Source organism: Equus przewalskii, chromosome X (assembly GCF_037783145.1).
Source record: "Equus przewalskii isolate Varuska chromosome X, EquPr2, whole genome shotgun sequence".
NCBI lineage: Eukaryota > Metazoa > Chordata > Mammalia > Perissodactyla > Equidae > Equus > Equus przewalskii.
Genome location: NC_091863.1, coordinates 89,533,713 through 89,560,850, shown reverse-complemented (window position 1 = coordinate 89,560,850; position 27,138 = coordinate 89,533,713). Strand labels below are relative to the sequence as shown.

General features: G+C 40.1%; 1 protein-coding gene across 13 annotated transcripts in view; it reads left to right on the top strand.

Moving 5' to 3' along the window:
- The window catches only part of DCX (doublecortin), a 366,408-nt gene extending 339,537 nt beyond the window's left edge, over positions 1 to 26,871 (top strand). For 8 of the 13 annotated variants that reach the window (XM_070605127.1, XM_070605123.1, XM_070605129.1 and 5 more), the window contains 2 exons: positions 7,492 to 7,586; positions 18,558 to 26,871. In XM_070605127.1, the coding sequence (XP_070461228.1) occupies positions 7,492 to 7,586; positions 18,558 to 18,614 (152 nt within the window). In that variant the 3' untranslated portion in view covers positions 18,615 to 26,871. The remainder of the gene's footprint in view (positions 1 to 7,491; positions 7,587 to 18,557) is intronic. The other 5 variants (XM_070605132.1, XM_070605124.1, XM_070605131.1 and 2 more) reach the window with 3 other exon arrangements.
- The last annotated feature ends 267 nt before the right edge of the window (positions 26,872 to 27,138 follow it).

Genomic DNA, 27,138 nt, shown 5'->3' with positions numbered 1-27,138 from the left:
CATGGTAATGCTGAGAGAGTAAAAAGAGAGAAGAGCAGAGGTCCAAAGTCTGTGTTATGAGGACCACAGCAATAAAATGCAAAAACAAGAAGTAATGGACTTCACTCAGGGAAACTTCAGTCCTCTAATGCCTGACCTGCTAGACAAAGAATTAGTCTTCAACCTGTATAGATTGGTAAACGTTCAGTGCCTATATATTGCATTGTTATGCAATTCCTTCATTTCCAGTAGTGATGGTAGTAATGTCAATAGAAGATGTCATCTATTGAGCCCTTCCTATGTGCTAGGCACTTGGCTAGGCACTTTATGTGTAGTTTGTCATATAATCCTCAGAACAACAACAATTGAGATATGCATTATTTTTATTCAAATGTTACAGTTGGGGAAACACATCTAGGAAATGGCTAAGCCAGGATTTAAGCCTTGACTGATTCCAAAGTGTGGGTTCTTTCCACAAATTAAGACCAGCGTAAGTTTGTTCTAGTTCCTGTCCCATAAAACCAATAGTGAGCGTTGACAACAGGCTTGCTCCACCAGAAAAATATTTTCAGCAGAACCACCTTCAACAGGAAATAAATGTTTTCAGCATTATCAAGCCTGAGGAAACAATCCTGGCACTTCCATCAGCCTTCTTACAGATATCCTCTTCTGGAGGGCAACTGATCTGTGTCAAAATATTGCAGGAATGGGTACACATATTTGTTTTGCAACAGGGAAGATTCTTCTCTCCTTTATTTAAAGGATTCACAACTGCATGCTGTCCAAGACTTTGTAGAGAATAGATTTAAAATTCAAATTGTAACTTCTAAAGTTACAGTATCTCACAACCTATGATTGAATTTGGCCTGAAAACCAGCTCTAGGGGAGGAAGACAAATGGTCTACCCTCTCTAGGTCCTTCTGGCTGGCCTAAGAATTAAATTGACATGAGACAGAATAGCAGGAGAAAATCAAACAAAGCTTTATAAGTTGTATACCTGAGAGAAACTCAGGAAAACTGAGCAACTCACCAGAATGGCTGAGGTCACCACCTTAAATACTATTTTTAGCTAAAGAAAAGGAGGGTGTTAGGGGTAGTAGTTTGGGACTTCAAGGGGGAGGAAGGAGATTTACATGGAGATGGAAGTGCAAATGGGCCAACTATAGGCAATGTGACCTAAGAGACAAATTTTACATTACACTACAGTTATCTTATGATATTAGCTCCTTCCTGGAACAGGCCCTTCTGTTTTAAATTCTTTTAGGCAGTTGCAGGGGAGGTCAAAGTTTTTTTCAGGGTTTTTTGTTCTTAAAAATAATCAAGCCGAAGAGACACATTTTGGGGTGGCCAATTCTGATCCTTCATGCAGCCCTATGATTAAATCAATGAAGGAATGTTCCAGGGCCCTCAGTTCTTGCTTCCCCAGTGGATGGGTCTGGGGAGAGCGACAAAAGCTTTTCCACTGAGCAGAAACAATTAGCCAAACCAATCCAAACATCCTGCCCAATGGCTCTTTGGGATAAATGTGTGAAAACCACAGGCTCTGTCTCTTGGCCTTGTTCTGAAGTAAGTTGAAACTACCTTGGTTCTACTTGGATGGCCTTCCAGAAAAACTCTTTATATATGTAGGGAAAAAACAGGGTGTCTTTGGACTGGAATGAAGGAATGCTTAGTGCATCCTAATATGAGAAAAAATGAGGAAATGGCTCAATTCTGTATCGAGATCTCACTCTGCAAGGCATTAGGGAATTAGAGAAGACAAGATAGAGAACCAATTGCTAAAAGCTCACAGTGGGAGGTATGTGATGTGCTATCCTTAAATGAATTTTGAAATGAATCTGAGCAAATCTCTGAGACCATCATCCATTGAGGAGAGGCAGTTTATACCCTTTAAGCAAGTCATACTCTCTCTGAGCCTCTATATCCTTGTGATTAAAAAGGATATCAGTAATTCCTGGCCACCATCTCTTGGGGTTATCATGATAATCATGTGAATTCATATATGGTAAAATGTTTTGAAAATAATTGTAGAAATACAACTGCAATTATTAAGGCAGCTCTGAAATTATTATCGTGGCTTTTTTTGGTAGACTGGGGTTATTTTCAGTGAGCAATATTTCAAATTAGACATCAAACCAAAACCAAGAAGCTTGATTTGAGTTGGGCTCAAGTGTTGGGATTAGAATGGGAGGAAAGGCCAGAGCTAAGTGAGTGAGCATTAAATCAGTTTAGTCTCCAGTCAAAGGTTGGATGAAATGCAGATGCTAAGCTGACTCTTTTCTTCCTCTGCCATTTTGGCCATGCAAATTTGAACCCAGAATGTATAATGAATGTCTCACTCGCTGCCCAGACAGTTATTTAATCACCACACTTGGGGCTACTTACACCTACCTTACACGCAGCTGAATCCCATTTCCAGGGATCAGTCCAGCCTCTAGACAAGGGAATCCATAGTTTAGGAGCTCAGCATCAACTCAGCCTGGTTGGTGACCACACTCTGTCCTTAGCCGCCCATGCCAGAAACTAGACTCTCTCTCCTTGTTCTTTGGGGAACTGACTCACTCCACCTTATTCTTCACTCCTAGGAACCCATTTCTCCCCATACATATAAATCTAGGTAACTCATCCTAGTTACCTAACCAGCCATATTATGTCTGGTCTTATCCTGTTCCATTCTGATGGAGCCGAGGATTTAAAGATGAGCACTGGGACAAGGGCAGGCATAATCATTCAGAGAAGCCAGTGAGCGAAGACTGTGCCGGGCCAAGCTTGGCAAGTGCATAGCTGAAGGGTACCAGCTGAGGAGAGTGACAGACAGGGCACAGATACCATCTTCCCAGAGAGCTCTGTGGCATGAGGGTAGTTACATGCCATGCTGGCTGCTCTGTCTGCTATTGTTTCATGACATTGTCTATGATACCCAGTCAGTTCAGTGAATGAAAGAAAGCTCTTGCTAATCACTTTCTAATCTAAACAAGATCAAGTGGAATAAAAGCCCAGAAGATCAGTATAAGTTCTGGTGTCTGCTTCTACTTTCTCCTATTCCTTTCTCTTTTCTCTGCTATAAATTTCCTCTCTCCTTCCTACCCCCAAACAGAAAGTTGTCATAGGAAGGAGTCCCAGAAGAAATTCATTTTAAAAAGAAAGGGCAATGTACCAAAAACTGAAAACAAAAAACACGTAGGCTTTGGAATCAGAAAGATCTGCGTTCAAATCCTGATTTTGCTACCCCTAACTGGAGCAAGCCTCTGTTTCCCCATCAGAAATAAGACTACAACTAAATTAGATTGTGTGTGTGAGTGTGCGTGAGAGAGAGAGAGATAGACAGACAGACACAGAGACAGAGAGAAAGTGGGAAAAAGAGAGAGAGAGAGAAGAGCGCCTGGCCTATCATAGGCACTCAATAAACACTAATTATTATCCTGTTTTGATTGATAAGATGGCCTAGGAGATTGAAAAGTTCCTGGTGCAACTTGTTATAGAGGGGGTAAAAATTAACTATACAATGAGAAGAAAGGAATTAAAGGATTTGGATTTGTGTAAATAGAAGTGACAACAGTGAGATAGTGCTGTGGTTCTATGGAGGGAAATGAGAAAGTGAGAGAAGTAAAAGAGGGAGAAGTTCCCCCACCCACACATCCCCAAATTGCAGTTGAGAAATGGAAGCTCAGAGACAAGAGCTAAGGGCAGTTAGTAAAGAAGAATTAAAGGAAAATGAGGGATATCAAACAGTTGTGTTTTTTCCAGCTATTCTCAAAATGAACTGTGACAGCCTTCCATGTGGATTTGCCAATCCAAGACCATGCACAGTTCGTCAGACCCTATTTGTGTTTTTTCTTGCTACTTCTTTTACTTGACATTTATGAATTGGCTTCAAAATTCTTGTCAAATGGCACCCTCCCAGATTTTTTTCACACAGAACTCACAGAAGAAGTGCATACACGAATATATTTTTATCTAGCCTGTAAATGCAGGAGCTCCTTCAGCTTGTCAGGAATCGACATTTGCCTGTGCATGTCTACATTTTCTCATTTCTCTACGTCCATCTTTGGGTTCCATTCCATCAGGGAAGTCTGGGAAAGTGTCTGCAGTTTTCAACAAAGCAGTGAGTGGCAGTTAAATTATTAAAAACAGATTTCCAAAATGGCTGTTGAATGGTGATGACAAAATAAGTCCTTTATTTACAGATAGCTTAAGATTGATTAGCTGGGGGAATGGTAGGGGAATGTATACACACATATACACATATGCAGAGAATCTATCTATAGAGAGGTATAGATGGAATATATATTCGTGTATTACCCCTAAAGTTTTTGAGACAGAGAGTTCCAGAGGATATTGAGAATAAAAAAAGGAAGTTATGAAAGAACCTGTATCTGTAGATCTATGACCAATAGGTGGAGACATGCTTGTGGTTAACAGTTTTCCACATTTTGGCAAGACCGGTGGGCTCATTGTCAGCTAGATAAGAGTGTAGGTGAAAAAGACAGTTTTTACATTGGGACTATTAGTAGCCACCCCTTTGTAGCATGGCTGACAAATGCTGGGAAACTAGATCTCTTGTTGCCAAAGGATATAACGATGATGTGAAACAAAATGCCGGAACTTACCGGGGGCTGCCCACATCTATTAGACTTCCTGGCTGAAGTCGGGGCTCTTTTGGAAGACTTCCATTATGTCAGCTCAGACAGATCTCCAGGATTGCTCTCTATCTTGAATACTAGGGTCAGGTCCTGCTGGGTAGGCCCTCAGGCACTGTAGGTGGTCCAGTAACTCCTTCCTTTTCCTGCAGAGTAATTGACTACTTTGTCCCACTGTGGCTTCACAGACTCTTGCCTTTTCCAAACTGCCTCCTTTATTCACCAGAAAGCCTAGTGCAATGGCAAAGCCTAGCTCCCACAGTCTGTGCTGTTCGGCACAGGTGACATTCTCCTTTGGGTGGCTTACATTGTATATGCACATAACACTCAAAGCTTGTCCAGCCTCAAGGTCTCTGTCCTACGCCATGCCCCTTCTCTCCCTGCTCATTGCTTTAATTTAAGCCACCATCACCTCTCACCTGTACTAATGCATTGTCTTCTAACCAATCCCCATTCCACCCCGCCTCACCTCGTAGGTCTTACCACAGCGACTGGAGTAATAGTTTTAAAATACAAATTTGATGGTGTCACTCCCAGATTTATTTCTCAACTCACTCCCAAACTTCAGAGAACACCCCACAAAAGGCCCCCAATGTCTGAGCTTTACCCTCATTTCCAGTCTCATCTGTTAGAGCTCACTGCTGGCACCCTATGCTTGAGCCATTTTGAGCTGTTTGCACTTCTGTAAACATACTGTATTCTTTCATACCGCCATGTCTTTGCCCCTACTGGTGCAATTTTAAACTCTAGAATACCTTTTCTACCCTTCCTGCCTAACTAGCTCCAATTCATCTTTTTCTGATGGCTTTATTGAGATACAATTCACATAGCAAACAATTCGTTCATTTAAAATGTACAATTCAATGGATTTTAGTTTAGTCACAGAGTTGTGCAATAATCACCACTATTTAATGCCAAAACATCTTTATACCCCTAAAAAAAACTCTATACCTATTCCCCCCCCCCCCCACACTTCTCCCACCCCTCCTGGCCAGCTGCTGGCAACCATTGATCTACTTTCTGTCTCTATAGATTTGTCTATTCCAGGGTCATCTTCCAAGATTTTTTCAGGTGTTGCCTCCTCTTGTTGGCCTCCCAGTCCCCTGATTTCAAAGCCTCTACTGCAGGCGCCAATAATGCTCCTTGCATGGATCTGACATAGCACTTAGCTCACTATATTCTTGCCTGCCTCCCCACAGAAATTGACTTACTCGTCTCTGAAACCCCAATGTCTAATACTTGGCCTGGCTCAGAAGAAGTACCCCATAACTATTGGCTAAATGAATGAATGACTTCCAGGAAGCCCTGACAGGCAGAAAGGCCTCTCAGTGAATGGATGATAGATGAGTGAATATACAAGTAAAACCAGACAGTGGATGCCTAAGTGCTCATTTTTCAGCTCACTTGCACTTGGATAAACTTAGCAACTACCATACTGATGTCTCTTCTGTCTCTACAGTTGATATGCAGCTTCCAGAACCTAGGGAAACATTACCATAAGTGGTGCAGACGAAGTATATCCTCAGAAAATATTCATAATACAGTAGTTTAAGCTTTACCTGTGGGGCTAACAGCAACACTCTCAGGCCATATTCCTACCTAACCTTTTCAATTTTCTATATTCTCTCTGTGTTTCTCTCTCAATCTCTCCTTCTCCCTCCTAATCTCCTGCCTTCCTTTCTTCCTTCTTTCTCTCCTCCTCCCTCCCGCTGTCTCCCCACCCCACACCCTTGGGATATTTGCCTTTAATTTTAAAGCACATTTCAGAATATCTCTGATTAACAATGTAGATCCTTAGATTTAAAAGAAAATTAAGTTTAGCGTGAGATGTCTGAACGTGAATCCACTTTGGAAGCTGTTTAATCGTTCCGTTTCAATGCACCACATTTCTTTTTACATGACTGGATATTTAAAAAGCTCATTAGCAAGGGAATATAAAACAATTTGCAAACACAATGGAATATGAAGATGTTAAATAGTAAACCATCTTCTTTTGGGCATTTTATTGACTAGAGACAAATGGGGGTGCACTCTGACTCAGGTAGCCATTGTCTGCCTTTCAAAGACATTGTCAATGTCTTTCTCCCTATTTCAAACTTCCTCGTTCTTCTCTTCTCTTAATTTCTTACTCTTTCTTGTCTCCCCTCTCCTCCATTCTTGATCTCTTTCTCTCTCCTTTATGATTCTCTCCTTTGCCCATTTTGCTGTTTGAACCTTTTTTACTCTTTTACTCTCTGTTTCTCCTCCACTTTCTTTTATTCTTCTTCTCGCCTAGACCCATTTCTCTTTCTTTCCTTCTGTTCTTTTCACCCAGAATGATGGAGGGAAGAGAGAGTGGTGGTTGGGGGAAGATGAGTAGAAAAGGAGGTGGGGGAGAGATTGACAATGGGGCTGTCCTGCACATGCCACATCATCTGCCACAAAAAGGGATGTGCCCTGGTCTGAATCACCCATATTTCTTCCACTTTAAGATAAGGCACATAACCTCTTTGTGCCTCACTTTTTTCTCACTTACAAAATTGAAACAAAATAGTATGTTCCCAGACTACCTGCCAGAGATGTTGTTAGGGTCAAACTTGGGAATGAATATGAAAAAGATTTGAAAAGAACCAGACCCCTGTAATTGGAAGCACTCAGGGGAAAGGGTGGGAGGATTACTGCCTTGCACTGCGCCGGGATCTAATTAACTGAGGATTGCAGTTCTTGCCTTTCTGAGGAATGTGTTTCTTTTCACCTTTGCTCTACTCATCAAATCACTTGGTTGTCTGTGTACCTTGTTCGAATGTTCTTAGTGTCTTCAGAGGGGAAGGATAACGTGTTCCTTTGTATGCTGTTGATTTTTATCCCTTCCTTTTCTCTTGCATTGGGCTAGCAAATGGAACCTCAAGCAGCCAGCTCTCTACCCCCAAGTCTAAGCAGTCTCCCATCTCTACGCCCACCAGTCCTGGCAGCCTCCGGAAGCACAAGGTATTATGTCTCTTATACCTTACTAAACCCCTTTGCACTCGGACTTTTTTGAATGGCTGGTTGATGGTTTTCTCTTCCATCTACTTCAACAGCACATCGAGATCAGAATTTCCCTTCATCTGGATCATTAGTTTGAAGCCCTGGGAATCCCAGCAGGGGCCAAGCTTCCAGTCACTTTTATTTATTCCTCTGACTCCCGGTTTATTTACTTCCAGTTACATTTAACCAACAGGACGAGGTAGAGAGGTCCCAAATACCCATTCTGATCTAATGGTGTCACCAAATGATGGCTCAGGGGATGAGCTGGGCACTTGTTGCTCCAATTCAGATACATAGCACAGGGGGCATTGAGGGCAACTTATGTCCCCAGGCACCAGTCAACAGAAGTGACATAAAGATAGCAGTCAAAGAAAGTTAACACTGAGTTTCTCCCTTTAGATTTGCTGGACATTAAAATATGAACACACCCTAGTTTCACTATGTATTCTTCATTATAAGGCAGATTCTGGTACAGTGTAGGAAGAGAGGGCATATATACATTGCATTGGCCCTGGGCACCATTTACACCTCTAAGTCATCCCAAATAAATATACCATTAAAATAATACAAGTGTATAAATTCTCTAGCCCCACTTTCCAAACAGATTCCCACCCAGAAATCTCTCCTAAATAGAAAATCTGGAGTGGTCACCGCCTTGAACCTCATCTCTAAGGTAACGTGGATGTGGCTTCTGCTCTGATTACCATGCTCTAGAGCAGCTTCCTCTAGGATTCTCTTGTCTTCTTCCTGCTCAAAAGACTTGGTGTGAGATGGAAATAGGCGAAAAGCCACCAATATGGCCAACTCCATCACAGAACCATAGAAGGTCAGAGCTGGAAGAGATCTTAGATGGAGACAAATTAGTTTCATTTGATTCTCACAATAATCTTATGAGGTTGATATTTTAAGATGAAGAAATTGAGATCCAGAAAGGTTAAATTACTTACTAGAGTAACATAGCTAGGTAGTAGCAGACAGAACTGGCCCCCAGGTTACTGCTGGCAGTATGCTGTTGTCACTTCACACTAGCTCACTTTTTTTTCTCTTTGTGTGAGGAAGATTGGCCCTGAGGTAACATCCATTGCCAATCTTCCTCTTTTTGCTTGAGGAAGATTGGCCCTGAACTAACATCTGTGGCAGTCTTCCTCTATTTTGTATGTGGGATGCCACCACAGGATGGCTTGATGAGCAGTGTGTAGGTCGACGCCCAGGATCCAAACCTGCAAATCCCAGGTCCCCAAAGCGGAGCCCGCGAACTTAACCACTATGCCATTGGGCCGGCCCCCACACTAGCTCGCTTTTACGGGACTTCCTAACTCTGTGTTCAGTGACATCATATAGGTAACTAGAACTCAGCCATGAAGGGAATATTTACACTATGGATATCAGCAAATACTACAAATCAAGGTGGTTGTTTTTTTCCTACAGGAAGTCAATTGTTAAACATTTAACAGCACACCACTGCCTAACATCCATTTTCATTTCCTTTTCTCTACATCAGGACTTCAATTTCCTGGTTAATCTGACCATTACCTGCTCCATCATTCCTAATGCCTGTTTCATTTCTTTAATGACCCATTTAACTTCTGGTATTGACCCTGCCTGATCAGAACCTTCTAATTGTCCTGCTGAGCTATTTGGTTTCCCCAAAGGAGGATCTGCTGAACTGCGTAGCCAACAGCACCCGGAGATTGTGAAATGGATGAAAATTGCTTTTGCAGTCAGCTTTCAGTTATTCTTCTGAGTGGCAAAGCTTGTTAATGTGGACATTCCAAGATGGGGAGTAGCCTACTTCTGTTGTTCCACTCTCCACGCAGAACCTCCTATGCTACACTGCTTCTTACTGTGTCTTTGCCCTATGCATTTCTGCCTTTACTTTCCTTCTGGAAAGTGTGACCTACCCCACTACCTTCCATCAGTACCTTCCCCAAAGGGCTAGGGGCAGCTTGGGCATTTGGTCTGCACACTTGAGTCATTCAGCTTTTCAATTGACATTTTCAGTTCATTTAGGCTGAGGACCCATCATCCATAAGCCCACTGGGGTGAGTGTTGGCATTGTTAAACCGTTTCTCCTGGTTGGGTTTGCAGGCTTTTTCTTTGTGAGGGTTTTTTTGTTGTTCTTGTTTTGACTCAATTCTAAGAACGAATTTAACCATTGAAGGATTAGAATAAGCTACAGCTGGCAGCATTTTCTTAGCACCTCACTGTTTTATTAACTGTGGAATTTTTAGTGTATTATTTTATTTTTAAAATTACTTTTTATGACAGTTAGGCAAACAAACATTAGGTTATAAATTATATAATTTTCTAGCGTAAACTTTTAAAACACCATTTAGATTTTGTATAATTCTTACTATTTTTTTAGCTTTTTACTTTAATATCATTTCAAATTTATGAGTTGCAAGAATAATATAAAGAACTTCTGTATACTCTTTACACAGATTCACCAGTTGTTTATATTTTGACTTATTTATTTTTTGTGTTTTCTCTCTCTCTCTGCACACACAAATTTGCATTTTTCTATTTTTTTAACCACTTGAGATTAAGTCACAGACATATGCCCTTTTACCTCTAATACTTTCGTATATATCTCTTAAGAATAAGGACATTTTCTTTCATAACCATAGTACAATTATCAAAATCAGGAAATTTACACTAATGCAATACTATTATATACTCTACAGTCCATATTTAAGTTTTATCAATTGCCCCAATAACGTTCTTTTTCTGGTCCAGGATCCAATCCAGGATCACACATTACCTTCAGTTGTCATGTCTCTTTATTCTTCTTTAATCTGAAAAGTTCTTGAGGCTTTTTTTTATCTTTCAGGAAAGTATATTGTCGACATGAAGAGTACAGGCCAGTTACTTGGTAGAATGTCCTCCAGTTTAGGTTTGTCTGATGTTTCCTTGTGATTAAATTGAGATTGTGCATTTGAGGCAGAAATGTCATAAAAGTGATGTTGCATCTCTCTCAATGCATCCTATCAGGAGGCATTAGCCTCATGCTTACACCACCAATGATGGAGGGTGAACTGTTTTTTCTGAATAAGCTAAAAAGTGTCTTGAGACGTTCCTCAGTCCCTCTGGGCTTCAGGTGTCAGCCTCTTGCTCCTCCTTTCACACAGCTACCTGAGCTTTAGCACCATCAAGGTCCTTGGGCAGTTGGCCTTAGCAGATCTCATCTGAACTTCCATCCAAGTGGACCTGAAAGGTGTGAGTCATGGTGGAGAAAGGAAGCAGGTGGCTGAGGCCATGACTTTCCTCCTGCGCAATTGGAAACAAACTTGAAGTCCCAGCATCCCTTTGGTAACTTTTGATGGCTGTGGCAGGGCCCTAAGCTGTAATCAGCCTCTTGGCTTCCCCTCTTAAGCAGCTCATGGAGAATCCTCTCTAATGCAGCTGTGATGGGGTTAGCCAAAGTCCGCATACTCAAGTGCTACAATATGGACACAGAGTAAATCCTTGTATAGTTAATGAGAACAATATTTTGCATTTTCATACTGCTTTTTCCTGTTGCATAGCAATTTTCTCATTTACCCTTTTGATAACCCAGTGAAAGAGATAGGGAAGACAGTGTTTTCATTTTACAGATAAGAAAAAGGAAGTGCCGAGATCAAAGACAGCCCCAGTATGATTCAGTAATTTGGAGAAGGTACCATAGTAAAGAAGTTCAAAATGCTGAGAAACATAGGGAAATTTTCTCATTTATTTTTAAAGTTTTCCCAGATTAATGATTGCACTTGTGGTTTTAAATTTGTAGGCATTTTACTTGTGAAGTTGTCTGGAGATTGAAGGAAAAGGTATTCAACATATTATGTGACAATATAACTAACATTATTTAAATATCCATTTTCTTCTGTGTTTCCAGACTTTTTTGTCATCCTGTAAGTGCTTGGAGAGAGAGTTTGATGAGTAAAGCAGGGTCCTGACCCTTAAATCACAGACACCACTCTAAGTGGATTTGGGTAGTGTAATCAAGAGCAAACAAAAGGACTGCAAGAGCACAAAGGAGGGTGGGAAAGACATCCGATTGTGGGAGGGTGGGAGACAGGAAAGCTTTACAGACTAGGTGACATTTAAGTGGGGCCTTGAAGCCTGGGTAGACTTTTGATGGCTGGTGAAGAGAATGGGCATTCTGGCTTAAAAAAAAATCAGTGAGAACAAAACCACACCATCAGAAAAGTGCAGGGCACTTTTGGGAAAAAGCGAACCCAAACTAGAAGCCAGGTTTCTCAAAACTCCTCTCTGACTTCCTTTGGACTATAAGCTCCTTGGACCAGACACCAAGTTTTTGTTTTCTCTAATGTATTAATATGGCCAGCACAGCTGTATTTGTTACAAACATTTTGTTCTGGAGGGCTCCAAGGGACTAAGCAAATGAATTTCAGGTGCAAATTATTTGTATTGTTAAGCAATATGCATTTTTCTGTATTTCTACATATCAATCAACAAAAACAGAAGGTTGAGATAATTCCTTTTCCTGAACATTTTAATACCCATGAAAAAAATACATTTTGAATACTAAATAAATTGATAGAGGACAGAAGTTCATACCTAAGCCTAGTCCTATGGAGTCTCTCTCCATAGCCTGCATCTCACCCTACTCATTCCAAGTTATAGCAGCTGCAAATGGAGTCTCCTCATGATTCTACCCCTAGGCCTGTCCCTGCTTCCTCTGAGACAAAAGTCTGGAAAAATCCTCTCAGATAATTATATCTGCCAACCAACCAATTACACTGAAGTGTCTGTTACATGAACGATTAAGAGTAGGGTTGAATGCTGAAGGCTAGTGGTTCACTGTAGTGGGACTCAAAGTGGTGGCTTCCATAATGAAAACACCCTTTTGTACCGCCTGAAAAATGTCCAGCGAGTTCAATAACTTGTCAGTGTCTGTCTCATTTCACTTGCTTAGGTATAACTAAGGAAAAACAAAATGCAATGATCCGAGTTATATTTTAGAACTAGAAGGAAACTTAAAGGTTTTATAGTCGACATCTTCCTCAATTTTCAGATATAGAAGGAAAGACCCTGAAAGGGGAAGTTGAATGGCAAAGCTAGGCCTAGAACCTAGGTCTCCTGACGCTTAATCCTGTGCTCTTTCTGCTACAGTGGACATCATTATGTGTAAGTTTAACTTACAGAATTCATCAGTAGTCACAATGTAGTCATAGAACAAAACTGCTATAAAACCATGTCTTACATTTATACACATCATTACATACTGAATATTATTATATACGTTATATATCACTACATGCATACAGCTGTATAGGATTACATGCTCTGGCGTCACATAAACAGCATTTAATTGTCAATGTAAGGAATTTCCAAAGATACTATTTTTTAAAATAGCTTATTGAGATGTAATTCACATACCATAAAATTCACCTTTTTAAGTGTAGTTTAGTAGGTTTTAGTGTAATCAAAAACTTGTGCAAGAATATATTTATCACCCTCAAAGGAAACTCTATGCCTATTAGTCGTCACAGCCCCTTCTCCCTCCAACCAGCTCCTGGCAACCACTAAGCTACTCTCTGTTTCTATGAGTTAGCGTATTCTGAACATTTCAATAAATTGCCCTCTGAGCACTGCTTTAGCTGCATCCCATAACTTTTGCTATATTGTTTTTCCTTTATCTCAAAAGTATTTTCTAATTTCCCTTGTGATTTCCTCTTTGACCCATTGGCTATTTATCAGTGTTTTTTTAATTTCCACATATTTGTGAATTTCCCAAATATCTTTCTGTTCTTCCTTTCTAATTTAATTCACTGTAGTTGAAGAACACATTTTGCATGATTTCAATCCTTTTAGATTTATTGAGACTTGTTTTATGACCTAACATATGATCAATCCTGCAGAATGTTCCATGGGCTCTTGAGAAGAATGTGTATTCTGTTTTTGTTGGATGGAGTATTATATAGATGTGTAATTGTTTGTAGTGTTGTTCAAGTCTTTTCTTTCCTTGTTGGTCTTCTACCTAGTTATTGTATCCATTATTGAAGGTAGGGTATTGAAGTGTTCAACTATTATAGTTGAATTGCTTATTCCTCCTTTCAATTCAGTCATTTTTTGCCTCAGGTATTTTGGTGCTCTGTTGTTAAGGCGCATATATGTTTATAATCATGTTTTTGGATGTATTGACCCTTTTTGTCATTATAAAATGTCCTTCTTTGTCTCTAGTAACAATTTTTGTCTTAAAGTCTATTTCATCTAATATTAGTATAGCCTCTCCAGCTCTGTTTTGGTTACTAACTGCAAGGTAAGTCTTTTTCCATCCTTTTACTTTCAACAACTTTGTGTCTTTGAATCTAAATTTTTTCTCTTTCAAACAGCATAGAGCTGAATCACTTTTTTTGTTAAATCCATTCTGTCAATATCTGCCTTTTCTTTTGAGAGTGTAATCTACTTATGTTTGATGTAATTACTGGTAAGATAGGAATTAACGTCTGCCATTTTGCGATTTTCTATGTCTTATGTCTTTTTTGTTCCTTTATTCTTTGATTTCTGCCCTTTTGTATTAAATAGATATTTTTCTAATGTATCATTTTAATTCCTATATTTTTACTAATTTTATTTTGAGTTCTTTTCTTAGTGGTTGCTCTGGAGATTACAATTAACATCTTAATACAATCTACTTTAGATTAATATCAACTTACTTTCAATTCTATAAAAAAATTTTGCTATAGTATAGCTCTGTTCCTTCCCTCCTCCCTTTGTGCTTTTATTGACATACAAATTACATATTTATATGTAATTAAGTCCATCAACACATTTTTATAATTACTAGTCCATGCAGTTGTCTTTTGAATTGGATAATAGAAGAAAAGAGTTAGAAACATAAATCTGTACTTTCTCTTGTGTTTACTTTTATCAGTGTTCTTTATTTCTTATGTGGATTTGAATTACTGCCTATTGTTTCATCATTTCTCATGGAAGGATTCTCTTTAGTATTTCTTGTAGAACATCTCTGCTAGCAATGAATACTCTGTCTTTGTTTATCTGAGAATGTCTTGATTTCTCCTTCATTCTTCAAAGGTGATTTTGCTTGATTTCCTTAAATGCTATGATCCACTAAGTTTCCTAGCCTTTGTTGAGGGGCTGTGTGTGTGTGTTGGAGCAAGATTTCAATGCTCTGTTGGGTAGTTTACGACTTTGCATTAGCCTTCATTTGCTGCTTGTGCAGGGCCTCAAGGCCAACCAGAGGTGAGAGATTAGGCCATTGTCAGCTCTTTTCTGAGAATATGTCCAGTCCTGAACATAGAGATTTCTGGGAACATGTCAAGAGATTTTCAAAGTCCTCTATGGACATTAATTCTCCATTTTTTCCTTTTGAGATTTTTGAGCAGCTTCATTTGCCCCAACTGTTTCCCCCAGCTCAGGCAGCTGTGATTTTAAACAGTTCCAGCTGATTAATACTTCTTGAAAAGGCTGTTCACAGTGAGTGTGCTCGGACACAGGCCAAATAAAGAAAAACCTGGAAACCTAAGTGAGAGTTTCCAGGGAGCTACCAGACAGGTCAAATAGTGACAATTCTCTGGGAATGGGGCATTCTGGGGAGCTCCAAACCCATTCTGCATCCTCCAGTGGCTGCTAGGTTGCTGTTTTTCAGATACTGTAGTTGTGAGGCTATTGGTTTTCAAAGCTACATTGGAGCTGTGGAGAGGGAGAATGGAAATAGATCAAGTTAAAGTACAATAAATCTTGGTATTCTTACTGAGATTCAGCTATTTTTCTTAAATAAACACTTTTTGGATTGTTGCAAGCCTTTGGTTAATTTCCAGAGTTCTGAAAAAGTTGATTTTGACAATTTTTCCAGTGTCACTGTATTTACATAAGAGCAGATTTTCAGAGAGTCTTTTCCCACAATTCTGGAAGTCTAGAGCTCAAAGATTCTTTTGCTTATGTTCGATTTTTACTTTACTCAAGTACTTGAGAACTATATCCCTTCAGAGGTGCAACTCCATTGTACGCCACCTTGCCTCAATTCAATTTTACAAGTTTTTATTGCATTCCTATTGTTTCCTCAGCATTGTACTTTCTCTTTATCAGTTGTCTGAGAAATTTTGTTTGGTAGTTTAGAACAAGAGTGCCAAATACGGCCTATGGCCTGGTTGTTTTTGGATGGCCCCTGATGTAAAAAAATGTTTCTTATATCTTTAAAGGGTTGTAAAAGAAACAAAACCCAAACAAACAAGACTGTCTGACAGAGACTATATGTGACCATCAAAGAGAGCCTAAAATACTTATCTATTAATATTAATAATTATTAATACTATTAATACTAATACTAATAATATTATTAATAATAACAATATTAATACTAATATTTATCTAGCCCTTTACAGAAAAAGTTTATTGATCCCTGATTTACAGTGAAGGGGTGTGAGGTTGGTGAGAAGTGAGTTTATTTGCTGTAGTTGCCTTTGTTGTGTTAATAATGATTCACTATTCCCTTGAAGAGCCCCAAATAATAGTCTCCAAGCTGGAAAATACATTGTAGATTGTCACTTTCAAAGTCTGCATTTTCTTGAAGACTCAAAGACTTGTTCAATGTCACAGTACTAATTAGCCAGGGCTAAAACCTCAGGTTTCTGAATACACTTTACTCCTCTTTCCATTCTAAGCTGCCTAAAAGTTTTCCTGCCCCTTCTTTCTCAGCAGAAAGCATTCTCAATGTTAGACAAATAAGTCCCCTTCCTCTGCATTCTTGTCCTTCTTCTTCATCTTCACTTTTTCTCCTACCTCGAGAAGAAGCTGTCTTCTGCAATTTTCTTGGACAGTCCTCTAATGAAGTTCTCTGTTTCCATCATACCAAAGAGAGTCTCTTAAATATCCACAGAGTTGACCCTAAATTTTCCAGTTTCTTTTAGTATCTTGCTATAATGTGAATGAGAACAGTGGTTTTCAAATTGTGCTTCATTTGGGGATGAGTGAGATTCTGCCTCCCCCATGTCTGGTTCAGCCAGAACAACTACACTTTTATTTATTTCACGTATTGGGCTTCTAAGCAAAATTTCATTCAAATAGAAGATTTGAAAGGAGAAGGGAAAAAGAGATTGAGAGATTTGAAAATCACTGATTTAGACTGTGGATGAATGAAGTCCAAGAAGAAAAAATCAATTAGAAAATGAACAAAAGAACACAAAGAAACATTTCACTGAAGTGTGCGCAAATCAGTCAATGGAGGATCTCCAAATAGAGCTCTGGGAACATTGAAAAAACCAGTGCCACATCACCCCTCTTTCCTCAAAACACAGACAAGGCTTGGGGCAGTATTGGAGCCATGAATCTTCATTCCTGGTGGGAAGTGGAAGCATCAAGAATTAAGTTGGAAGTAGGTAGATAGGGTACATTTTCTGGGTTAGGCGTTTGTTCAGCACCTGGCAGTTCTCTGGGAGCCTGAAACAAACCTCCATATATATTCACAACTGATTTTTAACAAAGGTGCAAAAATCAATCAATGCAGGAAAGATAGACTTTTCAATAAATGGTTCTGGAGCAATTGGATATCCACAGGCAAAAAGATGACCCTGAACCTAAACCTTACATATTATTCAAAAATTAACTCAAAACTGGATTATAGATGTAAATGTAAAACATTTAGAAAGGAAACATAGGAGAAAATCTGCTGATCTTTGGCTATGCAAAGAGTTCTTAGATTTGACAACAAAAACACAACCTATAAGACAAAAAAAATAATAAATTGGATCAATTGGACCTCATTAAATTAAAAACTTTTCCTCGGTCAAAGACCATGCAAAGGGTATAAAAAGACAAGCTACAGACTGGGAGAAAATATTTGCAAGCCACATATATAACCAACGACATATATAGAATATAAAAATAACTGTTAAAATGCAACAGTAAGAAAAAATCTGATTAGATAATGAACAAAAGACACAAAGAAACATTTCATGGAGAGGAATTACAGATGTCAACTATGCACATGAAAAGATGTTTAACATCATTAGCCATTAGGGAAATGCAAATTAAAACTACAATGAGATATCACTACAAACCTACAGGAATGACTAAAATAAAAAGTAGTGGAAACACCAAATACCTGTGAGGATGTGGTTAAACTGGATCATTAAAACTTTTCTGAGGAGAATCTAAATGGTACAGCCACTCTGAAAAACAATATGGCAGTCTTTACAAAACTAAACATGCAATTACCAGCAGTTGTACTCTTGAGCATTTATCCCACAGAAATAAAAACTTATGTTCACACAAAAACCTGTACGTGAATGTTTATAGCAGCTTTATATTTAGTAGCCCCAAACTGGAGTCATCCCACGTATCCTTCAATGGGTGAATGGTTAAACAAACTGTGGTACATCCACACTATGGAATACTGCCCAGCAGTATAAAGAAGTGGACTAATGATACATGCAACAACTTGGATGAATCTCCAGGGAATTATGCTGAATAGGAAAGGCCAATCCCAAAAGGTTATATATTGTGTAATTTCATTTAGGTAACATTCTTGAAATGACAAAATTGTAAAGATGGGAAACAGATCATTGATTGCCAGGGCTTAGGGATGGGGAAGAGGAGGCTGTAGCTATAAAGGGATGGCATGAAGGAGCCCTTTGGTGAGAGTACAGTTCTATATCTTGACTGTGGTGATGGTCACACAAATATACACGTGTTAAAATTACATAGGACTACATACATACACACACACACATGAGTGCATGTAAAACTGCAACATGGTACCATTGGGGGAAATTGAGTGAAGTGTGCATTGGTACAAAGATATCTCCCTGTACTTCTACTTCCTGTGAATCTATAATTATTTCACAATAAAAATTAGAGAAAATATCAATTAAAAAAACAAAAGCAGTCATATAATCTTGCTCATTTCAGAGCCCAAAGCCCAAGATGTTAAGAAAAGGAGAATTAACTTTATCTCTTATCTTCTCACAGGACCTGTACCTGCCTCTGTCCTTGGATGACTCGGACTCACTTGGTGATTCCATGTGAAGGAGGAGAGAGCGTTCAGAGTCCAGAGTACAAATCCAAGCTTACCGTTACAATAGGGTACTTCTGCTCAAGTGTCCAACAGGGCTATTGGTGCTTTCAAGTTTTTATTTTTTCTTATTGTTATTTTTAAAAACACACTGTAATATGTTGGGTTTATTTTCCTGTGATTTCTCCTCTGGGCCACTGATCCACAGTTATCAATTATAAGAGATAGATTGATAACCATCCATTGGGGTAACTTTCCAGGAATGCAAAATGTGCTAGTCCATGACGTTTCTATTGAATATTTAGGCACCTGCGTTATTTTTCCCGTCTCACTTTGCTCATACACGACAGTCTTCCTTCTGTAGAGGGTTGTTTACATACATAACACTTAAAATGTGTGTGTGGGGGGAAACTCATTGGCAAATCCAAGAGTGACAAACACAAGTGCCCCTTGTCTCCCGATCTCAAGAATGCTGGAGGCTCCTGGGAGGACAGCAAGGCAGCTCCCCAGCCTCGCTCTTCACTCCTGATTGAGCCCCTAGTTTGTTGTCTAGCACCAGTTCTGGCTGCCAAGGGGGAGAAACACCAGCAACTTGTAATTCTGACACCAGATGCTTAGGACCCCAGTGTGAGGGCTAGCTAAAAGAGAATTGGCAGAATGGGGAGACACTGGGGACATTTCAGCAGAGTTTTATAAAGTACAGTGAATTCCTTGTCAACCTCTCCACTGGGACAATTTGGAATCAATAAGCAATTAATAAGAGTTGGGGGTGAGGGACTTCATATACCTGATTCCACTAGGAGGCTGTCTAACATAGCAAGTTATTACACAAACTGTATGGTATCCATCTATCTCTGTTCTATTGAATGCCTTGTAAACAGCCAACACTGAAAACACTGTGAAATTTGTTTTCAGGTCTGACACCTTTCGGTCGCTTTTTATAGCAAGAAGCCAATATCCTTTTTATAAAACATTGTGTCTGTATTTCAGGAGCAAACTCTTCAGGCTCCTTTTTTATAAACTGGTGATTTTCTTTTGTCTAAAAAACACACGCAGAAAATTTACCAAAAAAAAAATGCAGAAGAATAACGTAGTTTAGAAATCATGCTGTCACTGCCAAACAGAAACCTCCAGGAGAAAACAAAATGAATAGCAGAGGCCAATTCAATAGAATCAGTCTTTTGATAACTTTTTAACCGTTATACTTACATTAATAATTTCAATGTGGACCAGACATTCTAGTTATATTTTAAATGAAATGTTATGGCATATTTTAAGCAACTCTTTTTTATCTAGATTCCTGGTATTTCATACTAAAGACAGAAACCTTTCACTTGTCTTTAACACTAGAAAGGATTTCTCTTTGCTAAGGACTGATCATTTGAAGTAATTCTCAGTCTTTGAGGTACAGGTTCATAACGCTGCTTTTTGTTTGTAATCACAGCCCATAATGGCAAAGACAAGGAACTTTAAGTGAAAGCCATGCATGCCAATTCTGTGTTTGCTTTTAGCAGATATGAAGATGTCCTTATTTCTTTGTAATTGTTCAGATAGTTTGAAAGGTGCAGCATTCAAAGCCAAACTGCTGCTTGGCTAGTGAATGACTTGCAGTTGTTTATCCACTTTAACTGGAATAAGCTTGCTGTGTGTGTGTGTGTGTATGTGTGTGCACGCGCGCGCGTGTGTGCAGCTGCTTCATAATTAGGAGATACTACAGGATACTCCGACATGGATCAGTGGCAACTGCTGATGTGCACTGTGTAGGAGGGAACTCAGTGGTGGAAGGAGTAGCTCAAATGCCCCCAGACAAGCTTCAGATGTCCTTAGCTACAAAAAACATGTTTGGTTCGAGAAAAGTCCACATGATGATAGTACTGATTCCTGGTTAAATTGGTCATTGAAGAACCCAAAATTATGAGAATCTCTTTTTGCCCCTCTCCTTTATTTGTAGGCCTGTTAGAAACCATTAAGAAGCCCATTTTACTTACCCCCTACCTCTTTCTAGAAGCTAAGGTTTTCTTAGTGCCTCTCAGAATAATTTGTAGTTAATTGAGAAAAATTGTTACTTGGAATGGAGAGGGAGTGTAGAGAGTGGTAGGAGGTCTGTTTCTAAACTTCAAGCCAGATGGCCAAAGATTCCACCCACAGTCTTTCTCCAGATCTCATTTCGTCCAATTCCTTCAATTAAAGATGAAACAGAGGCTGAGGCAGCCCAATGACCTGCTGGTAAAGAGCATGGCCAGAGGAGGAATTCAGATTTCCCTATGTCCAGGCCCTATGTTACCTCTCTGAGCCTTTCCTTGCTTGTGAATATGCACCATTAGAAAATATGAAATGGACATATTTTCTTTAGAATGATCTTTGAACCAACAATCTTCTAGAATAATAATAGATTTTCCATCTTTCTTTTAATCAATTATAAGGAAATATTTCTGTACTGCCATTTCAGGGGGCCTTGGTATAGTTCAAAATTCAAGCCTTCAATAATTGCATTTTAAATTAGCCTATTTTCAAGGCAAAAAAAACCAGTTGTAACTGAGCACCTTCACCCCTGTCTTTCATTCCCAATTTTACCAGATCCAGTTTTACCACTAAAGTCCCGTTGTATTACCTTCTGCACAGTCAGCAAATATCAAGTATTCAGTAAGTATTTACCTCCACTACCCCCTTTCTCCCTCCTTCTTTCACACACACACACAAACACACACATAATCCATCTGTTGCTTGTTCCTACCTCCTTATTTTTCTCCCTTACAGAAATAGAAATAGGGACAAAGAAGGGGAAAATGTATATATGGGGGCTGGGCTGAACAACTTCATAAGTAGTGTTAACTAGGAGTAAATTGAGAGAAAAGTTCCTTTTCTCTTCACTGTTTTGGAAAGGATAGCCATTAGCATGACTGCTTTGTGTCCTTACAGACTTTAGTATTAGCCTAGATTGAATCATAGAGTTTTCTAGCTGGAAGGAACCTTAAGATCACATCATGTACTTCAAATTCCTCATTTTCAGGCCAGGAACGGAGACGCAGAGGTAAAGTAATTTCCCCAAGGTCACACAGCTGGCTAGGGGCAGGGCTGGGATTAGAACCCACATCTCCTGGCTCTTATTCCAGGGCCTTTTCCCACTGAACTGTATTGCCTTCCACTAGGCTCCTGAGAATTCTTTCCCAGGGTCATGTTGCATCTTGGAGCCATATGCTGCTGCCCTGATCTCAGTGGGAAATCCTCCAAGCAACCTAATACGGCTCTTTCTCCCTGTATTCATATGGTTCCCATCCACATGGACTGCAGATGTCTCCAAAGAGCAGGAGGCATCGAGGACCAACGGGAACAATGAGGGCCCTTGCCTTGTCCATCCAACACAAGGAATCACTGCCCCTCCTTGAGGAGCCCTCCGAACAGCCCCCCGAGCTTCTGTCCTGTCCAAAGCGAATGGAGGAAGACTGGTTTTCCTTGGCAGCTCAACTCATCTCACCTCATACTGGTTGGTCTTCACGAGCTGAGGGAAATGTTTCTTGTTCCTAGAGCAGGGAAAGGAAGGAAGGAAGAGCGGAACAATAGCTTTGTTCATCCAGACTTTCTGAGGTGGCTTTGCAGTATTTTTAAGTGACTGTGGCTGTGATTCATTGGCAATAAGTTCTTTTAAAATATGCGAGTGAGATTAGCTAGAGAAAATAACCTGGCCTTGCTGCAGTAGCCCTCATCCACAATGTCCCCATAGCCGTCCTGCCCTGATGGGGGGCAATTTCCAGGTATAAGCAAGGGGTTTGTGACTAATATGTACCCTGGCTGATGTTAAACATTGGCTCCTTGTATTTGCACTAAAATAGCAAGGTATGTGCTTTACACACCCTACTCATCTTTTTGTGTACACTGCTCCTGTGGCCTTCCATAGCAGAAACCAGGGCAACAAGATCTGAACACATAGTTTTCCTTGCAGCAAGGCTCTTCCTGGAAACTAAGGGGTATTCATTAGTTCGGTTCCAAGAGACCTCCTTCTCAGTTTACCCCACTCCTAAGGAAATTCTCTCTTTTGTGCTTCTTCCCAATCATAATTAACCAAGGAACTTTAAAATGGACCTGTAATTATCTGAAGAAGGCAAGAAGGGGTCTGAGCCCCTAAATCCTTCTTTAAAGCACCCAGCCCCAGTCGTAGACCAGCAATCCAGTGCTTGCCTTAGACAAAATTGTCTACTTCCATGCTCCCTTCAATACTCTGGATGGACATGCCCCCAATCCCCCTCAGATTTGGTTCTAAATAGCTTTTCTTTTCTTAAAGAACACATCTCCCCTGGACAGGGGAACAAGCATGCCCGTGTTCTCAAAATGAGCTCCAGCATGCTGATGAGGATGTTCCTAAAGATCAGCCCACCTTAGAAACATCTATGCCAAGAGACGTTTCCAGACAGATGCAGTGGGGCAGTGGGCTTTGAATGACCTGTTTCACTGTCCAGGTTGCTATGGAAATAAAAGGCAATGGAGATTTCTTTCTTTAAAAAAAGCCATTGGAAGCTGTCCTTGGCCACATGGGGCCACTTGGATCTCCAAGGCTAGACCTCACTCACATATTGCCCTCATTGCATTAAGGGATTTGGCTCTTAGGCCTAGGCTGGTTTCCTAAGTAAACCATCAGTGTTTTGAAACTCATCTGGAATGGGTGAGGGGTTAAAGTCCTATGTTTTGGGACCAGGAACCTAGAGAGAATGAAAGCCCAGCCATTGATATGCCAGAAGTGACCTGAGGCCTCCTGTATAGCAATGGAGCCTTGCTGGGCTCCCTGAGTCTCTCTCCTGGTATAGAACTTCGAACCTATCACACTTCAACCTCTGCTTGAAGAAGGAGAACCCATATTAGCCTTGTCCACTGTTCTATGATTTCATGCAGGATTTCCTCTTCCTTACAGGTGTGACCACCTGGAGCAAGGACACTGCACTGATTCCTCATGCCTACCTTTTGGCTGGAGCGGCATCTGGAGAGGAGGTTCTCTGGCTATTGCTGGCCAAGACCCACTCTAGTGCTGTTAACAGTCAGTGGATTGCCCTTAGCCCTAAAGGTTGTGATTATTGACCAAGACAACACAAGTCATTTTTTAAAAATGAATTCCTAATTTTGTTCTTCTTCTGGCTAGCATACCTCACTTTCCTAGAGGGTAAAAGGCTAGAGATTTTTTCACACCACAGCCAAGACATGTGTGCAAGGAGGAAAATGCATTTCTAAACCCACAGAGCACTGACTCCAGTGGGCAGCCTACTATGGGCTGGGAGTGTTAGCAGTTTCTCCAAACCCCTTCCACTTTTTCTTTTCAGAGACTAAAAGGCTCCCTCTCCATCAGCCTGTCTTTCAGTATACCTAGCTAGAGAATTTTGCCCCTCCTCTCTTCAGGAAAAGGTGACTTCTTCCTCTGTCTCCCCTACGCTGCTCCCCAGAGCTTGTCTCCACCTCCAAAGATCTAGTGTGGTCTTTACACCCAGCCTCTTGCTATTGGTGTCACTTTCTGCTTGTTTCCCATTAAGGATTCATGCAGCCCTCCTACTTTGGCCTAGGTAGCATGACTCTTGAACTCTCCTTCCAACTGCCTAACTTTTTATCTCTTAGTTTATGGGCTTCAACATTTTCTGGAATCAGAGGCAATCTTATCTTACCTTGGATGCCTGGGGCTAGGAGAATATAGAATTCCCATTTGGAATTAAGGCATCTTCCTGCACCTTATTAGAAGGACAGACTAGTTGGGAGAGGTCAGATGGCAAAACAGAGGTCAGAGAAAACACCTTGTAAACTAAGGGAAAAGTGGGAGGCATTGGAACTTTTCGTTTCTGAGTTAACAACCTGAGGAAATCAATGGCTTTTTGCCTCTGTCTCTCTCCCCTGTGTATCTCTGTCTTCTTTCTCTCTCTAGTTCACTATATTTGCTCTTGGTTTTGTACTCTATGTTATCATGCTCTTTCCACAGCACAAATGTCCATCCTTTGTCCTCTGAAATTCTTCTCTCTCTCTTTCGTTGTCTCCCTCTTTCTTTTTCCTTCCTCCTTGTCGAGGCATTGGGCATACGCCTCTTCTCAGCCCTGTGATTTTGTCTTGGTGATGAGAAGTTATTTCCAGACTCAACCAGCCCTGATCCTACCCCAGTCCACTCAGAAGTATATTGATGGGAATCAATCTGATCCTGGCCCTCTCTTCTCCATTTTCAGTTGTAATTCCTCAAAGCAGATCCTAACAAGCAGTTTCCTTATAGCTCGTGTATCTTTGGGTCTTTGCCTTCCAAGTACTGTACAGAATACTTTGTGGTTCCTTTTTAGTCTGCCATTTTGTGGAGCAGTGAAGTGTGCTCAGAAAAATAATCAGCTGAACAGAAAAATCCACCCATGGATTCCTATCAGCTAAATACTATTAATTGATTTTTTAAAAATTTGCTCATAGTTTCAAAAGCTGCAATATAATATAATGAGAGACCACAGGTAATTTCTCCCATCATTTGGTTTGGCTGGGTAGGGGTGTTGGGTGGGGGTAGCAATTTGCTTAAAGTTTTACCTTTACACATTAAGCTGTCTGTAATAACCTTCTGTTTTGGGCTTGCCAACTGTTGAACTGTTTTAGCTAAACTGATAGGCAATTGAGGTTGATTTAAATGAAGAGGGTATTTAACAAATCCCTACTATAAAAAGAAACATTTACTTAATCGAAATGTATTTTTCCTTCTGTTACTAATTTACCTAAACGTTTACTATTAACACCAACTGTTCATGATCCTGTGCAGGCAGTCTGTATCAGAGTAATTAATGAAGCTAAAGAAGCCAGCTTGCAGGTGCTAATTTATTCAACAGAGTGCCCAACCCTTGGGAATGTCACCGCTTGGCAATACCATATGGAATGCCCTTTCCAATGCCATTTCTTTATAAGTTTTCTTACAGAGATTTGAGCAAGTAAGAAATTATACCAAAATGTCTCCAATGTATGGTCCTGTAATATATTGCAGCTTGAAGCCAATGATCCCTTATAACTTGTACACAACTAATGCATGTTTTGATTGAATTTTGCATTTCTCATGTGTGGTGAGTTCTTTAAAACATTTTCGGTCACCTTTTTGTGCCATTAAACTTGTACAGAAAACGCTTTTATGGCCATTTTCAAAGGGAGAAAGTTTGAAATGGAAACAGCCCACCCTTTCTGCCCTATAGCTGTAGTTAGAACTCAGTAACTGTAGCAAAACAGCTGTAATTGGTGGTTGTAGTGTTAGAGGCGTTAGCTTGCTAGTGACTAGCTTTGGAGAGTAAATGCATGGTATTGTACATCGCATTTCTTAAATAACTCATTTTAACCTCTGAAAAGAATATATTCTTCCTTGTGGTCCCTCTTCCCTCCCTTGCCCTCTCTCTCCCCCTGCTCCCAGGTGTCTTACAGTTGTAAATAACTGATTTGGAGGCCAATAATTTTTGCCAAGCAAGGTCAGCAAAAAACAAACCACCAAAAGGGAGAAAATGTCGTCTCTCGGCAGTTATTGACTATTTTGCAAGAAATGGCATTGTGATCAAAGACTCACATCCCCTTTGCATAAAAATCAGTGGCAAATTGGGAGTGTCTTTGACCATTTGATTACATTGCAGGATTGGCTAGTTCTCAGAATCACATATAATCGAAAGACAGTGGACAATGGCGGTCCCTACCCCTGCAGCAATTTTGAGGGATTTGGGGACCTCATAAGGCTCTGCTTGATCAATGACCAATGATTATTTTTCAAAAAGAAAAAAAAACAGAGAACGACAACAGATATTCAGGGATGTTTAGCTTCCCCTGTAGAATAGTCATAGCCAGAAAAGGCGAGGATATGGGTTTATATGCTTTGCTGTCGGTTTCCCAGGCAATGCCTAACCCACTCTTAGACTGTGATTCAAAAGCAGTGTTCCAAGAAGGCATTCTCCTTTTTGGTTTGCTGTTCCCACTTGGACTGGTAGGTTTGGTGAGGCCCATGTAAACCAGCGGGAGCAGACCCTTTTCATCTCCTGTGCCTGTTAATATCCCTCTTCCTCCCTCCACAATTTGATGAGGGCTTTCTTTGGTCAGAGGACTTCAAAGTCTAGAGAAGTTCCCCATGTGTGTAATGTGTCGTGAACTGTGAGCGCTGCAGATTCACAGCATTCAATACTGGGCAGCCAAAGAGCTGCTCTTGCAATCATTTTGGCTCTCAAGCTCTGTTCTTCATCTCATTCTCATTTCTGTGTACATTTGCAAGATGTGTGTAATGTCATTTTCCAAAAATAAAACTTGATTTCAATATTTCTGGCTGACATTCTCTTTTTTTAAGCATTGAACCGATGATCATATAACCACAAAATGTCCGAGTTGGCAGAAAGCTTAGACATTATTTTGTCCAACCCCTTAATTTTATAGATGAGGAAGCTGAGGATCAATGTATGATGGAAACACCATAATTAACAGCACAGCGCATTTACAACATATAAGATCTCATATCTCCCTTCCAGAGTCGAGCAGGAATCAAAGGACTTCTTTTTTTATGTATAAGATGCTTTGGCCAAGGTCAGT